The sequence below is a fragment of the Ovis canadensis genome, chromosome 19 (genome assembly GCF_042477335.2).
Source record: "Ovis canadensis isolate MfBH-ARS-UI-01 breed Bighorn chromosome 19, ARS-UI_OviCan_v2, whole genome shotgun sequence".
NCBI classification, from domain to species: domain Eukaryota; kingdom Metazoa; phylum Chordata; class Mammalia; order Artiodactyla; family Bovidae; genus Ovis; species Ovis canadensis.
In genome coordinates, this window is record NC_091263.1 from 64,153,156 (window position 1) to 64,168,062 (window position 14,907).

The 14,907-nt window shown below is 41.6% G+C and overlaps 1 protein-coding gene across 1 annotated transcript in view; it reads right to left on the minus strand.

The window, feature by feature from the left end:
- The window catches only part of DOCK3 (dedicator of cytokinesis 3), a 291,789-nt gene that overhangs the window by 108,006 nt on the left and 168,876 nt on the right, over positions 1-14,907 (minus strand). Inside the window, exon 10 of the mRNA XM_069561103.1 lies at positions 975-1,056. Within this exon, the coding sequence (XP_069417204.1) occupies positions 975-1,056 (82 nt within the window). The remainder of the gene's footprint in view (positions 1-974; positions 1,057-14,907) is intronic.

A 14,907-nucleotide genomic window follows, 5' to 3' on the forward strand; every position in this document is an offset into this window, starting at 1 on the left:
TCAGGTAAACAAATCCAATTTTATCTTTCAGAGAAAGTCACATATCAGAGTCCTAGATAAATCCCACTTGTGTTTGAGGTACACTGTTAAGGTTTGAGACACCTGACTTTTACCTACCCATCAACCATGTACTACACACGAGGGCAGGGGCACTGTGACACCATCAAACCTCCCTGCGCTCAATGAGTTTTGATGTATCTCACTATCACTGAAACATACCAAAGAATCTACGACAGTCAAAAGTGGTTGAAAATTGTGACAGTCTTTTCTTCTTAAGCAAATAAATTAACTGAAATAAATAAGGCCAGGCACTTAAGTTTCATAACTGGGTAAAAAAATTAGTAAATCAGAATCAACTTGAAGAATACAAAAGACAATATGGTACTGTGAGGCTTAATACTTTTCAATAAGCAGGCTACCAAGCCTTCTCTGAGCTGATGGATCCATGATCTCAGAGAGCACAAATAACAGCATGGTTATTTAGAAAAAGCTAAAGTATGGATCATGGCATGAAAAGACTTTGTTTAGTGTCTGAAAGAGGAGGGCTATTTAGTCTGTCTCTCTTTTGATAAACTCTTTTTTTTTAATTAAAAAAACTGCAAAGCTGTAAGTTTGGTGGATGCCTTGAGAGAAACTATACTTACACATCAGAGAAATCCCCAGTGGTCTTGAAGAAGAATAGAAAGAAAGACTGTTTTCAAGTTTTACATGTCTACTATATTAAATTGCATCTAAAATGTACATCAGTAAGAGGTATTTGTTGTATTTTTTTAAATAAATTCAATTAAAACCTGCAGCTTATTTCAGTTTTCTTAAATATTTCATTAAAACCTGATAGACACATAAATCAAATTCTATTCTCACCAGTGTGTAGGGAAGTAAGAATTAGTGCTTGTTTCCAGGGCAACAATATCCACACAGCAGGACCCTAGTTAGAGTCAACAGCAGAGAAGGGAAAGAGAATTTGCACATACTGTAAAAAGGGCACACATTCGTTCTATCTTCTCTGGGTTCCTTGGCCCACCATTCTTGTTCAGTCTCACCAGAAACCGCTCACTGAAATGTAGGAGAGAGAGAGACAGAGAAATGTAAGGGACTGCATGCTCCAGAACAAATAAAAAGGGCATTCATAAAGAGACCCTAGACACTTTCAGGACAGACCATTAGAGATAAGCAAGGCCAAAAGTACATGTCTAGTGGCAGGAGACTATCTTTCTTGCCAAGCAGCATGCAACAGACACAACAAACTGTGTTAGAGATGCTGCTGTCTACTTGCCAGTTGTGGCTTTTCTCTCCCTAAAGGCGTTTGCTCCCCGAGGGCAGCAATGAGGACCCTGTCTTCTATTCTTCCCAAATACCCTCAAAGCTCTGCCATAATAATAAGCCCATAAGAAGCAAACACATTCTTTGATGTGAACACTCAGATCATCACAAAAAGATTCATAACACTAGGTCTGAAAGAGTCTACATTACCCAGTTTACATCTTACTGCATAACTTTTTGAGAATCATTTTAGAGCGAAGAAAAAATGTTACAGGGACTTACAAAAGCTTGGGTGAAAAGTAAAAAAAGAAATAATGTATGGTCATTATAAAGATGTACTCAGAATTCAACAGGGTCATTAATATATTTTATTTCTCAAACAATATAGGTTAATTCTTGAAGGAAATTATTGAATTGAAAAATGTTAGAAACAGTGTTTGCAACATCTGGAACAATGTCTCCCTGCTCTCTTACCTCTTTCCTGCCCGTGCCTAGGGCCTCATTCCTATCTCAGCATCCCAAGGTTCTCTGTCAATTGTGGCAGGAAACCTGAGTCATGGCAAACACAAAGTATGTGGTTCTAAAAGTACTTGCTTCTCCCGTGCCCAGCGTCACACACTCACTGCATGCGTCAGGTATCAGTAGAAGGGCCGATACTGAAGCACTGGACTAGAACCAAAGGTATGCTCTATCAAATGCACAGGTGGCTTAACTTGTTCACTTATTCCTTCGTTCATTTAGCCAATGAATAGTCATTAAGTTCTCTGTGCTAAGCACAGGAATACAAATACGAACACAAATGTATACAGGGCACTTTTCTTCCTAGAGCTCATGGTCCTGGTAGGCAGCTAAATGGGCAGACATGAAGTTCAGAAAAGATCTGGGTCAGATGTAAATTTGAGATTCTTAAGCCAGGGAATTAGATGGGAATAGTAGGTTGCATGCACAGAATGAGAGGGAAAAGGGGCTCTGGACAATCCGGAGAAACACTGACATAAAAGAAATAGGCAGAAGAAGAACTTGCAGAGTAGACACAAGGGGTCAAAAATAAAAAGAAGGAAAATAAGAAGAGTGGTGGGATGCTATATTAGTTAGGGAAAGTAGTATCTGAAAAGGAGGCGCGAGGATCACTGAGGCCCAAGGACACTGAGAATCACATGAGACAACAAAAAAACAGTATCCACTGGATGTCCTAACAGAGATCACTGGTGATTCTGGCAAGAACCCTTTTTGTGGAATGATAAAGAGGCTTAGTGTGAGAGTAAGAAAGAATGAAGCAGAAACAGATGTGGAAGTGATAAGCTTTCAGTTAAATGGGCATGTTGGGGTGAGGGAGATCTTTGTTTAAAAATGTGGTAACACATATACATTCAATTACTTTTCAGTATCAAAATTCAGTGAGGGAGAACAGCAGTTTCAAAAATGGTGCTGAACAATCCATATAAAGAAACTGAACCATTTTCCCTGCCTACAAGAAATTAACTTGAATTTATCATAGACCTAAATATTAAGAGCTAAAAACTATAAGAATACACACAAGAAAAATGAGACAAGTACCTTTGTGTATCTTGTTCACATTTGTTTTTCTATATTGAACACACAGTAGAAAAATCTTTGTGATCTTAGATTATTAAGCAAATATTATGAATCAAAACAAAATAATAAATTGGACTTAACCAAAGTTAAAATCATATTCTCTTTGAAAGACACTGCTAAGAAAATGAAAAAACAAGCTATAGACTGGGCGAAAATATTTACAAACTATTCTAAGAAAGCACTGTATTGAGAACATATAAAGTAATCTCAGAACTCAATAAGTAACAACTCAAAGATGGACAAAAAGTCTGAACATACCTTTCATCAAAGAATATACAGGGATGGCAAATAAGCTCAAGAGAAGCAGGGGACATGGATCCCTGGTCCAGGAAGACTCCACATGTTGTGCAGTAACTAAGCTCACATGTCCTAACTACTGAGTCTGTGCTCTAGAGCCTGGGAACCACGACAGAAGCCACCGCAATGAGAAACCCATGGACCACAGCTGGAGAGTAGCCCCCACTCGCTGCAACTAGAGAAAGCCCGGGTTCAACCACAAAAATCCAGTGCAGCCAAAAATAAATAAATATACAATTTTAAAATTCCTTTAAAAAGGACATAATCAAGAAAGGGAAAGATAACTCACTGAATGAAAGAAAACATTTTCAAATAATATATCTGATACAGGTTTGTAGACAGAATTTATAAAGAACTCTTACAACTCAATAATAAAAGAACTTAAATGGACATTTCTGTTTAGAAGATGAACAAAGAGCCAATAAAGATATGAAAAGGTGTCCAACATTATTAGCCATTAGGGAAATGCAAATTAAAACCACAATGAAGGCACTATTTCACTTCTACTAGAATGACTTTCGGAGAAGGCAATGGCACCCCACTCCAGCACCCTTGCCTGGAAAATCCCATGGACGGAGAAGCCTGGTGGGCTGTAGTCCATGGGGTCGCGAAGAGTCGGACACGACTGAGCGACTTCACTTTCACTTTTCACTTTTATGCATTGGAGAAGGAAATGGTAACCCACTCCAGTGTTCTTGCCTGGAGAATCCCAGGGATGGGGGAGCCTGGTGGGCTGCCGTCTATGGGGTCACAACACGACTGAAGCGACTTAGCAGCAGCAGCAGCAGAATGACTTTAATCAAACAGATAATACCAAGTGTTGGCAAGAAGATGGAGAAACTGGAACCATCATACAATGCTAGTGGGAATGTAAAATGACATAGGCACTTCGGAACACAGTTTGGTGATTTCTCAAAAGGTTAAACATAGTTTAACGTAGGATCTACCAATTCCTCTCCTCAGTATATATTTACAAGAGGAATTGAAAATATATGGCCACACAAAAAACCACATGAACATTCACAGCAGTATTTTTCATAATAGCCAAAAGATGAAAACAACCAAAATATCTACCAACAAATGAATGGCTGAATAAAACATGGAGTATATCCATACATTGGGTTATTATTTAACCATAAGAAAATAATGTATCTTCACAATTTGTGAGAGTCAAAATGACTTTTTTTTTTTTCATTTCAAAGAGCCCTAGGTATAAATCAAATTATTTCCTGTTTTGCTGACTTCACCAATGGGTATGATAGATAAATGGCACTTTCTGTTAACATTCAAACTATTTGAAGGCAAATATTTATCCAATGTTTCCTAATTTGGCAACAGCTCTTCTGCAAAAGAAGTGGTCAATACTGCTGGGACATATGGCGTTAAACACAGTTAGGTTTCTGTCTCCCAGGACTTCTCAGAGTCTTGAAATGCTATTATGTGTTGAAGTATCAATGGGACAGGTGACCTGTGACCCCATAACCTGCCTCTGCATAAGATCATGGAATCTGTATGGATACAATTTGATAAACGCTGAGTGAATCTATTTGCCAATGAGAGGCACAACTCCTCATATATCCTAAAAGTGGGAAAGGAACTGTGGCCAAAAGAGTAAAATTCATTTAGGAGACTTTACAAACACCCACACCTCTACATGAGAGCAACAGGTCAGTTTTCTCTGGGTAAAAAAAATCTTAATTCTTTCAAGAGGAAAAAAAAAAGAGAGACGGTTAAATTCTGATTCTTTAATAAGCAGTGGTATGAGAGAACTGTTCCACATTTACTTGTCTTTGTGAAGAGCTATGCATGAACAGCATATTAAGCTACATTAATTTCATATTATTGAGCAAGTTCTTACAAATGAAATCCATAATTTGAATCTGTGGCAAGTCTAATAGAGTCTTAATTTCAAGATCATTTGCTTTTATGAGAGTCCTAATTCCTGGGTGGTAGTGCATTTCACACACTTTTCCATTGATGGTAATTCATGCATCCCCACAGCAAATGTCTGATGACCAACAATGAGGAGGTAGTCTGTGCCAGGTGCTGAGGCAGGGACAAAATCTTACTCCTTAGGGAGGCTATTTCCTGAAGACTGCTTTGGAAATACAAGCACGCACCTCAAATAAATTCAGAGGAATTCTCACAGCTCTTTCAATGTAATCTTCACACTTCTTCTCATTGGCCTCTTTGGAAATGGATGCCAACCACTTAGCATCTCTCTCATGATAACTCCCCAGGTGCTTGAAAGCAGCAAGTGGCCCCAAGGCCATACTATATGGCACAACCCAACAGATTAGGAAATCTCTAATCTTGCCTCACAGTTGCAGTTTCCAATTTAGATTCTTGGCTTTATTTCTCAAGTTCTTCAAGTTTTCCCACTTCATTCTAAATCACAGAGAGTAGAGATGCATAAAGGGATTTCATTAAGGTAAATCAGTACTGCAGTTTTCAAATTTACTTTTAGTACCAACTTTTCCCTTCTTTTCAACAAGGTCTTACACTATTCACCAACACATGAAAAATTTAATAACAGAGCTACTTTGGTTGAATCAGAGGCAGAGAGAAGGAACAGGAGCAGGAATCCTCCCTACTTAGGCCTTCCTCCTAACCACCACACGTGCCTGAGACACATCAGGGCTCCAAAGAACTTTTTTATGCCTCCTAGTACAATTCAAGAGTTCTCTCCAACCTCCCTCTCTCCTTTTTAGTCTTTCAACAAGCATTCATGAACCCCTACCATGTTCCAGAAACTAAGCAAGAGGATGGTAATGGGGAAATAAAATGGTCCCTGTCCTCAAGGCTCTGAGTCTACTGGGAGAAAGAGACACAGAACAAAAATGACAACACAATGTGAGAATTCTATAATTAACCGCACAGAAATGGGGTGATAAGCTCCAATGGGCTGAAGACAGGCTGCCCGAATGAGATACTGGGGCACATTCTGGCAATACTGCTAGACTCTGCACATTGGTAAGGGAAAGTTAGAGAGGAAGAGAAGGGTATTCCAGGAGAAGTGTGCACCAAGGCAGCTTGATGGTGGGGAAGTGGAAGAGGGCACTGGAGAACTGGGGCGCGTTGGGCAATGCAGAGAGGACAAGCCCACGGTGTGGGTTACAGGTGGGGGTTGTCCCCCTTGGCTGTAACAAGGTGTGCCTCCCAGCTTATTAAAAGTGCAGATTCCTGTGCCCCATCCCAGATCTGGATCAGAATCTCTAAAGGGGAGGACTTCTGGAGAGGGTCCAAGAATTTGTATTTCTAAAACGGTCTCAGTTGGTTGTCAGGATTAACAAGCTTGGAAAACCCCATTATGGGCCTTACAGGAGCTCTGAAACTTAAACTATGAGAAGCAATGTTGATCTCATAAGTTTTTAGCATGATCACTTCAGCTGCTGTGTGGAAGGCAGGCTTGTGACATAGGACACACTCTAAAGACAGAGAAGAGCAGCCCTGGCAAGCTACAACGCTATTCTGGGGCTGAAAAAAGGTGAAAGGATGTGAGGTATATGTAGATGACAAAGCTGACCAGATGGAGCAGTTAACCAAATGTGGTAGTGTCGACCAGAGAAGGTACAAGGAGGAAGATATAAATTTCAGATCAGTTCAGTTCAGTCGTTCAGTCGTGTCTGACTCTGCAACCCCATCAACTGCAGCACGCCAGGCCTCCCTGTCCATCACCAACTCCCGGAGTTTACTCAAACTCATGTCCATTGAGTCATCTCATCCTTTGTCATTCCCTTCTCCTCCTGCCTTTAATCTTTCCCAGCATCAGGGTCTTTTCAAATGAGTCAGGTCTTTGCATCAGGTGGCCAAAATTTCAGATAAGCATACTGAATTTGAGGTCTCTTGGATATGCAGGTGAACAAAAAACAGGCAGCTGAAAGCCCAAGTGTGAAGCTCAGGGAAAAGGTGTGGTAGGGGGATATACCACTGCACTCAACTTGCTACAGCAGCAGCTGTTAACAGCTGCCACTTAATGAGTGTCTTTTGTGTACCAGGCATTGTTTAAAGTGTTTCTTTTCTTACCTAATTGCATTTAATTCTCATAACAGTTATTTCACCTCTGAAGAAACTGAGAGTCAAAGTTTCTGACTTGAGATAAAAAAGCAGAGTGGTAAAGTCAGAATTCAAATCTAAAGCTCTTTGACTTCCAAGCCCATGCTTTATCTATATTTCATCTCATGAAATGAACCCTGGAAAAAAAAAAGTGTGTGACGGAAGGGAGGAGGGGATCACTGGGCAAATATATCTGGGAAATGCTACAAATCACATCCTGTCCTAGAAATGAACTGAGAGTGTCTGAGTCGCACAGGCCCCCAGAGGGGCTGTGTGAATGAAACCCAGCTAGTGCCAGGATCCCAATCACCCACAGGGGGCACCTGACCTCTCAGATTAGAAAGGCCATTCCAAGCCCCAACTCCAGCACTCCCGGTGGCACCGAGTCTCTTTGAGGTTCATGGCATTCCCACCCAAAAAACTTAGAGATCAGGGGGGCAACACTTTGTCAGATTTGGAACAAGCAGAGACTCTTGAATGACAATCCCAGAAAACAGATTCTTTTCATTTTCTCTAAAGCAAAAGAGACACATGAGTAAATCTGTTATCACACAGTCTCAAAGTTACAATAGTATTTCTATAATTATACAGGCCCTACAGGGTCTCTTGGCTTTTCAGGTAGCTCAGCGGTAAAGAACTCGTCTGTCAATGCAGCAGAGGCAGGAAATGTGGGTTTGACCCCTGGGTCGGGAAGGGCTCCTGGGGGAGGAAATGGCAACCCACTCCAATATTCTTGCCTGGAAAATCCCATAAACAATCCATAGGGTCACAAAGAGTTGGACATGACTGAGTGACTGAGCGCACATGCACGCACAGGGCCTTTAGAAACCATGTACTTCTCAGGAAAATGAACTCAATGGTAACTTAATTATCAGTTACACAGGGAGCTACAAAGAGTTGTTTTTCCTCTAAATGATTTATGCTCTCACCCCAGGATCAGACTTCCAATTGTAACAATGTGCTTAGTTGCTCAGTCATGTCGGACTCTTTGTGACCACATGGAATGCAGCCCGCCAGGCTCCTCTGTCTATGTGGATTCTCCAGGCAAAAATACTGGAGTGGGTAGCTGTTCCCTTCTCCAGGGGATCTTCCCAATCCAGGGACTGAACCCAGGTCTGCCACAATGCAGGCAGATTCTTTACTGACTAAGCCACCACAGAAGCCCAAGAATACTGGAGTGGGTAGCCCACCCTTTCTCCAAGGGATCTCCCCAACCCAGCAATGAAACTGGGGTCTCCTGCATTACAGGCAGATTCTTTATCAGCTGAGCTACTAGGGAAGCACCAATACAAATTTTAAAATAACAATGTTAAAAGTAACAATTTTAAAACAATAATGTTAAAATAACAGTAAAAATTTTAACAATAAAAAGTATGTAAATTGCCAGCATCCGCTGGATCATCAAAAAAGCAAGAGAGTTCCAGAAAAACATCTATTTCTGCTTTATTGACTATGCCAAAGCCTTTGACTGTGTGGATCACAATAAACTGTGGAAATTTCTGAGAGAGATGGGAATATCAGACCACCTGACCTGCCTCTTGAGAAACCTAAATACAGGTCAGGAAGCAACAGTTAGAACTGGACATGGAACAACACACTGGTTCCAAATAGGAAAAGGAATATGTCAAGGCTGTATATTGTCACCCTGCTTATTTAACTTCTATGCAGAGTACATTATGAGAAATGCTGGGCTGGAAGAAGGACAAACTGGAATCAAGATTGCAGGAGAAATATCAATAACCTCAGATATACAGATGACACCACCCTTATGGCAGGAAGTGAAGAGGAACTAAAAAGCCTCTTGATGAAAGTGAAAGTGGAGTGAAAAAGTTGGCTTAAAGCCAACATTCAGAAAACAAAGATCATCACATCCAGTCCCATCACTTCATGGGAAATAAGATGGGGAAACAGTGGAAACAGTGTCAGACTTTATTTTGGGGGGCTCCAAAAATCACTGCAGATGGTGACTGCAGCCATGAAATTAAAAGACGCTTACTCCTTGGAAGAAAAGTTATGACCAACCTAGACAGAATATTCAAAAGCAGAGACACTACTTTGCCAACAAAGGTCCATCTAGTCAAGGCTATGGTTTTTCCAGTGGTCATGTATGTATGTGAGAGTTGGACTGTGAAGAAGCTGAGCGCCGAAGAATTGATGCTTTTGAAGTGTGGTGTTGGAGAAGACTCTTGAGAGTCCCTTGGACTGCAAGGAGATCCAACCAGTCCATTCCGAAGGAGATCAGCCCTGGGATTTCTTTGGAGGGAATGATACTAAAGCTGAAACTCCAGTACTTTGGCCACCTCATGCAAACAGTTGACTCATTGGAAAAGACTCTGATGCTGGGAGGGATTGGGGGCAGGAGGAGAAGGGGTCGACAGAGGATGAGATGGCTGGAAGGCATCACCGACTTGATGGACGTGAGTTTGAGAGAACTCCGGGAGTTGGTGATGGACAGGGAGGCCTGGCGTGCTGCGATTCATGGGGTCACAAAGAGTTGGACATGACTGAGCAACTGAATTGAACTGAACTGAAATGAACATATGAGGCTGAAGTGAGGGTGAGATTCCACTGACAGGACAGCACAATGTGGAGTCAGCTCATCTTTGCCACCTCCAACATTCAAGCCATGATACTTCTGAGGAAGGTGTACCTCCATGTGAGGAAGCCAGGAGGCAGACGGTTGGCCCTGCTTTCTTTATAATTTGCTAATCACATCCATGGGGACTAAAGAAGCCCCACACTTTTACATTTCTCAGCTAAAGGTCAAGCAGTCTGAAGTACTGTAGAAAAGTAATCATGATGTCAAAAAAGCAATGTTAAAATATTAGGTACCACAGGCCACTCTCATTCTACCTTCTGGATCTCGCTTCCCACCTCCCTCATACTGATAATCTCTTGTTCTGGGATTTCCCACTCTTTGTTCATGATGTGAACATTATTGTTCTTTTTAATTTCATTCCTTTACTCATGTTTTTCTCTGATTAGCATAATATAGCATAAAAGGAATATATATTCACAAATGAAAGAAAAATCATAGTATTTGTCCAAGGTTTTTCCTGGTCTGTCAAACAAAACACACACATACACACACACACATCTACAGATTTGGCCTGTTGTAACTACATAAGTCCTCCAGTTAAAGACAACAGAATACATATTATTTATTAACTTGTTCCTGTCACTATTTCTGCTGTTTGTGTGCAAATGAAGCAAAGTCTTACAGTTTAATAGATCATGAGGGAATCCTGATGGGAACAGCGGAGCTTACAAAAACCAAAATAAACATATACAGAAGAAATATAAAAACCTTGATTGTTTCTTGAATGGAAGCTAGAAAACTCAGCAAATCTGAAAACTAAATAAGTATTTTTATCTGTCAGACATTTTACTAGATATTTACTAGATATTTTCTAGACTGAGAAATGCAGAATAATCTCAGGAAACAATAGCAAATAAAGATTTCATAAGTACTAAAATTTTGAATGAAGTGTTTGAGAACTTTAATTTTTTTTAAAGTATAAGATGTAAGAACAGTGTTCACTGCACTATGTCAAAATCTTTCTTACTTTCCCTTAATACTGAAAAACTGATGATATTTTTAAAAACAGTATTACAGTGACATAGCTGACATGGTATAGAGACAACACTACAACTTAGGTCTGGATTCTTCAAGTTCAGTTTAGTCGCTCAGTTGAGTCCAACTCTTTGTGAGCCCATGGACTGCAGCACGCCAGGCTTCCCTGTCCATCACCAACTCCCGGAACTCGCTCAAACTATGTCCATCGAGTTGGTGATGCCATCAAACTATCTCATCCTCCGTTGTCCCCTTCTCCTCCTGCCTTAAATCTTGCCCAGCCTCAGGGTCTTTTCCAATGAGTCATTTCTTTGCATCAGATGGCCAAAGTTTGGAGTTGCAGCTTCAGCATCAGCATCAGTCCTTCCAATGAATACTCAGGACTGATTTCCTTTAGGATTGACTGGTGTGATTTCCTTACAGTCCAAGGGACTCTCAAAGCCTATACTAATTCTTGTAGTCAACTGTCTTTCATGATACATATTTAAATAGCAAAAATAATATTCAATATTGATCAAAACGAAATAAACCAACTGAAAATTAGTGCATCTCTAAATATTATATGGCTAGGAATGTAAACAAGTAGATATATCTGAGACCACAAAGGACCTTCTCCTTGGTCTTCTTTGTGTCATTGTCTTGCCCTCCTCTTGATATCCTGTGCACACAGATTAAGTCTACCCTGCACAGCCAGTTCACCAGATCACTCCCATCAGGATCTATGCTGTGCCATTATAATATGGTACCCACTAGCCACATGTAGTTATCTATATTTAATTAAAATTACTAATATTAGAAACAGTTCTCAGTTACAGGCCATATTTCAAGTGCTAAACAGCCACATGTAGTTAGCGGCTACCTTGCAGACCATAATGTTCTGCCATATATAGAACATTTATATTGTCCTACAAAGTTCTATTTGGATAGTACAACTCTTTAGGGTTGGGGGAGGAGGTGGTCACTGAGACAAAGGGCTCCGTACTACTGCACAGCAGCACTGCTCCAAAGCACAAAATTGTAATGCTGTCAACACCAGGGTCAGGATACAGAGCTGGGGTTTTGGGGTTGAAGGAAAGTTGTTCAGAGGGCCAGATTCAGGAATGGCAGTCCTCTGACCAGGCATTACTGGTCTCAGAAATGGGTATGTGAGAGGCAAGTAGACTTCTGAAAGTGTAGCAATCAAATAGCCAGATGAGGAAGTTTATACAGATGAGCTGGACCAAAATTCTGTGAGTCAGGAGTATAGGACCCAAGTGAGGCAGTCTGAGATGTCAATGGCCAGGAATCTGGGACAAGAGTCTACGAAGTCGGAATATAAGGCATCGCCAGTAAGCACATCCCATGTGGTCTGCCCTTTGGCCTCTTCTGAACTTTTTATTGAGAGTGGGGCAGCCTTGAAATCCAGATGTGTGCAGAGAGTAATTTGCAGCTTCACCGAAGATTTGCTCTACCTGAGCTTAGGGCTGGTGCAAGACAGTCAGATACTTGTGCAGACCTGAATTAGGGATTTGGCAGCTTCTGAGTACTCTAGTCAATACAGGTTGCATATTAGTTTTAAGTAAATAGTCTCTCCTCTGCATGTAGAATGTTGTATCAGTTGGTACCAATTCACTGCACAAATTAAGACAGGCCTAGAGGAGGAGCCTGCTAGGCTGCAGTTCAAGGGGTCACAAAGAGTTGGACATGACTGAGCAACTTCACTTTCACTTTTCACTTGCATGCATGCATTGGAGAAGGAAACGGCAGCCCACTCCAGTGTTCTTGCCTGGAGAAGTCCAGGGACGGCAGAGCCTGGTGGGCTGCCGTCTATGGGCTCGCACAGAGTCGGAAACAACTGAAGCGACTTAGCAGCAGCAGCAGCAGCAGTCATCTCTGGCCTGCCTGACAAGGTACTAAAGGGTAGTCTACAACACAGACATAATCAGAGTTTGCATTCCTCATTTATTTTACCTATTTCCTATATACTGAGGTGGGCCATAAACTAATGAGCATCTTCTGAAGCCCAGGCCTTTGGGAAACATATCCAGGTATCTTCTACAGCCTTCTGTCTCTAGGACTCTGACCTCCAGACCAGACTATCTTCCACCAAAGATGTATCTCCTGCAAACATGCCTTGAACTATATGACTTCCTGTCTTAAAAGAGAAACTTTCAGTGGTGTTCCATCTCTGCATATAAAACCCATAAGCCTCCACTTATTAATCCAGGTCTTGTGGCATTTGTCCTCTCCCTGCCTTCCTATGTTCCCCTATTTCCATCAATACATCTTGTTTCTGATCAGATAAGCCTGCTTGCCTTTCCCTAAATTACTATTTTTTTGCCCACTGTGTCCTGTTTCCCCACTTCTCTGCTGCTGCTCAAACCCTGCCTAACCTTTGAGGCCCAGCTCAAATGTGTGGTATAAAGGTTTCTGCAACCCAGCAGTCAGAAGGGACCTGTTCCTTCAATATCTAACCATTTACAGCAGTGACTCTGATGGGTTAGTATTAGAGCTGGTTGTGTGTGCATGTGACACCTCTTCTGTACAGAAAAGTTAACATAGCAGGCCTGAGACTGCTATCCTTAGAAAGGCCTGCTTTCTATCCTTAGAAAGACTGCTATCCTTAGAAAGTTGGCCTCTGGCTGGCATCTGGGATTTGACTCTTGCAGTGTTCCCAACACTGTGCCTAGACTTTTTATGTCAACAATATGGTTTATACTGAACACTTGCTTCCCTTCTGGACATTTTGTACATGCTAAACAAAGGGTTCTTATACAACCAGCCCTCCAAAATGTTGGTTGCTAGATCTCTAGTGGGCTTCCTAGGGCAGAAACACTGCACATCTGTCAGTGCATTTTAACTAGAAACGAGTATTTGAAGACAGTGCTCTGTGTGACCCCTAATGTGATGGAGGGAGCATAAGGGAGGCTGTGTGTGGACTCCTTCAGACTCTACCTGGTTCTTCTTCCTAATAAGCCACCGGTGTATCCTTACTCCATTGCTATAATAAATATCAGCCACAAGTATAACTCTGAGTCCCATGAGTCCTTCTAGTGAATGAACACTGGGATTGCCCTGGGATCTGCAACACATCCTTTAAGTCCAGTGTCCTTGTCTGCAAAGCAGCAGGGACTGTGCCTTCTACATCTTTGCGATCCTCAAGGAATCGAGCACAGAGGTTTAGTTTCTAGACACTTGACTTTAATAACTTTAGAAGGACTATACAATTAAAACACCAAAGTAGCTGAGGGCAAAATGAAAAATAATAAAGGGGCAGTTTTCCCCAAAGGCTCCTATCTATATACACACAGCTTTCCCTTGCTTTAAAGGCTCTCACGGGCTTCACAGCAATAAATGAGTATTCTGAATGTACCCGCTGCTGCCACAGGGCTCTGATGACTTCTTAGTTTAATGAAATCTCTCTACTATCTTGCTATTCAGCTAACAAGAGAGACTGTCTCTTGTTCAAGCGAACACACACTCTGTCACTTAAGTCCCAGGGGCGAGTGCCTGCTAGGTACCCAGCAAAAGCAGGGCCTCTGCGACAGGGAGAATCCCTGCAGTGGCCACAGACCTATATTTGCCTTTTCTGTCTTTCAGAAGCCCACCTAAAGCACATAAAAACACTGATATTTGGACTCAAGAGCAAAGTTCTGACATGTATGATAACAATAATAATTATGAATTATTTCCTGAGATTTACTGTCTGCCAGGGCCTGATTTAGGGACTTCACATGTATCATCACCTTGATGATGCAGACATTACTATCTTAGAGTTGAGGACATGGACGCACAGAGAGGTTAAGCAGCCTGGCTTATTTGGCAGCACTAACCATGGTAAGGCAGGCAGGCTCTCGCAGGAGTGTGAATTCAGGTAGCTTAGAACAAGGCCAAGGACAGACCTCAAAGGTCAAATCCAACAATGGGGGGAAGAAAGGGTGGGATGAATTGACAGAGTAGTATGGAAACATATACATTACCATATGTGAAGCAGATAGTCAGTGGCAATTTGCTGTATGATGCAGGGAACTCAAACTGGTGCTCTGTGACAACCCAGAGGGGTGGGATGGGATGGGCTGGGAGGAGGGAGGGAGGTTCAAGAGGAAGGAGACATATATATACTTCTGGCTGATTCATGTTGA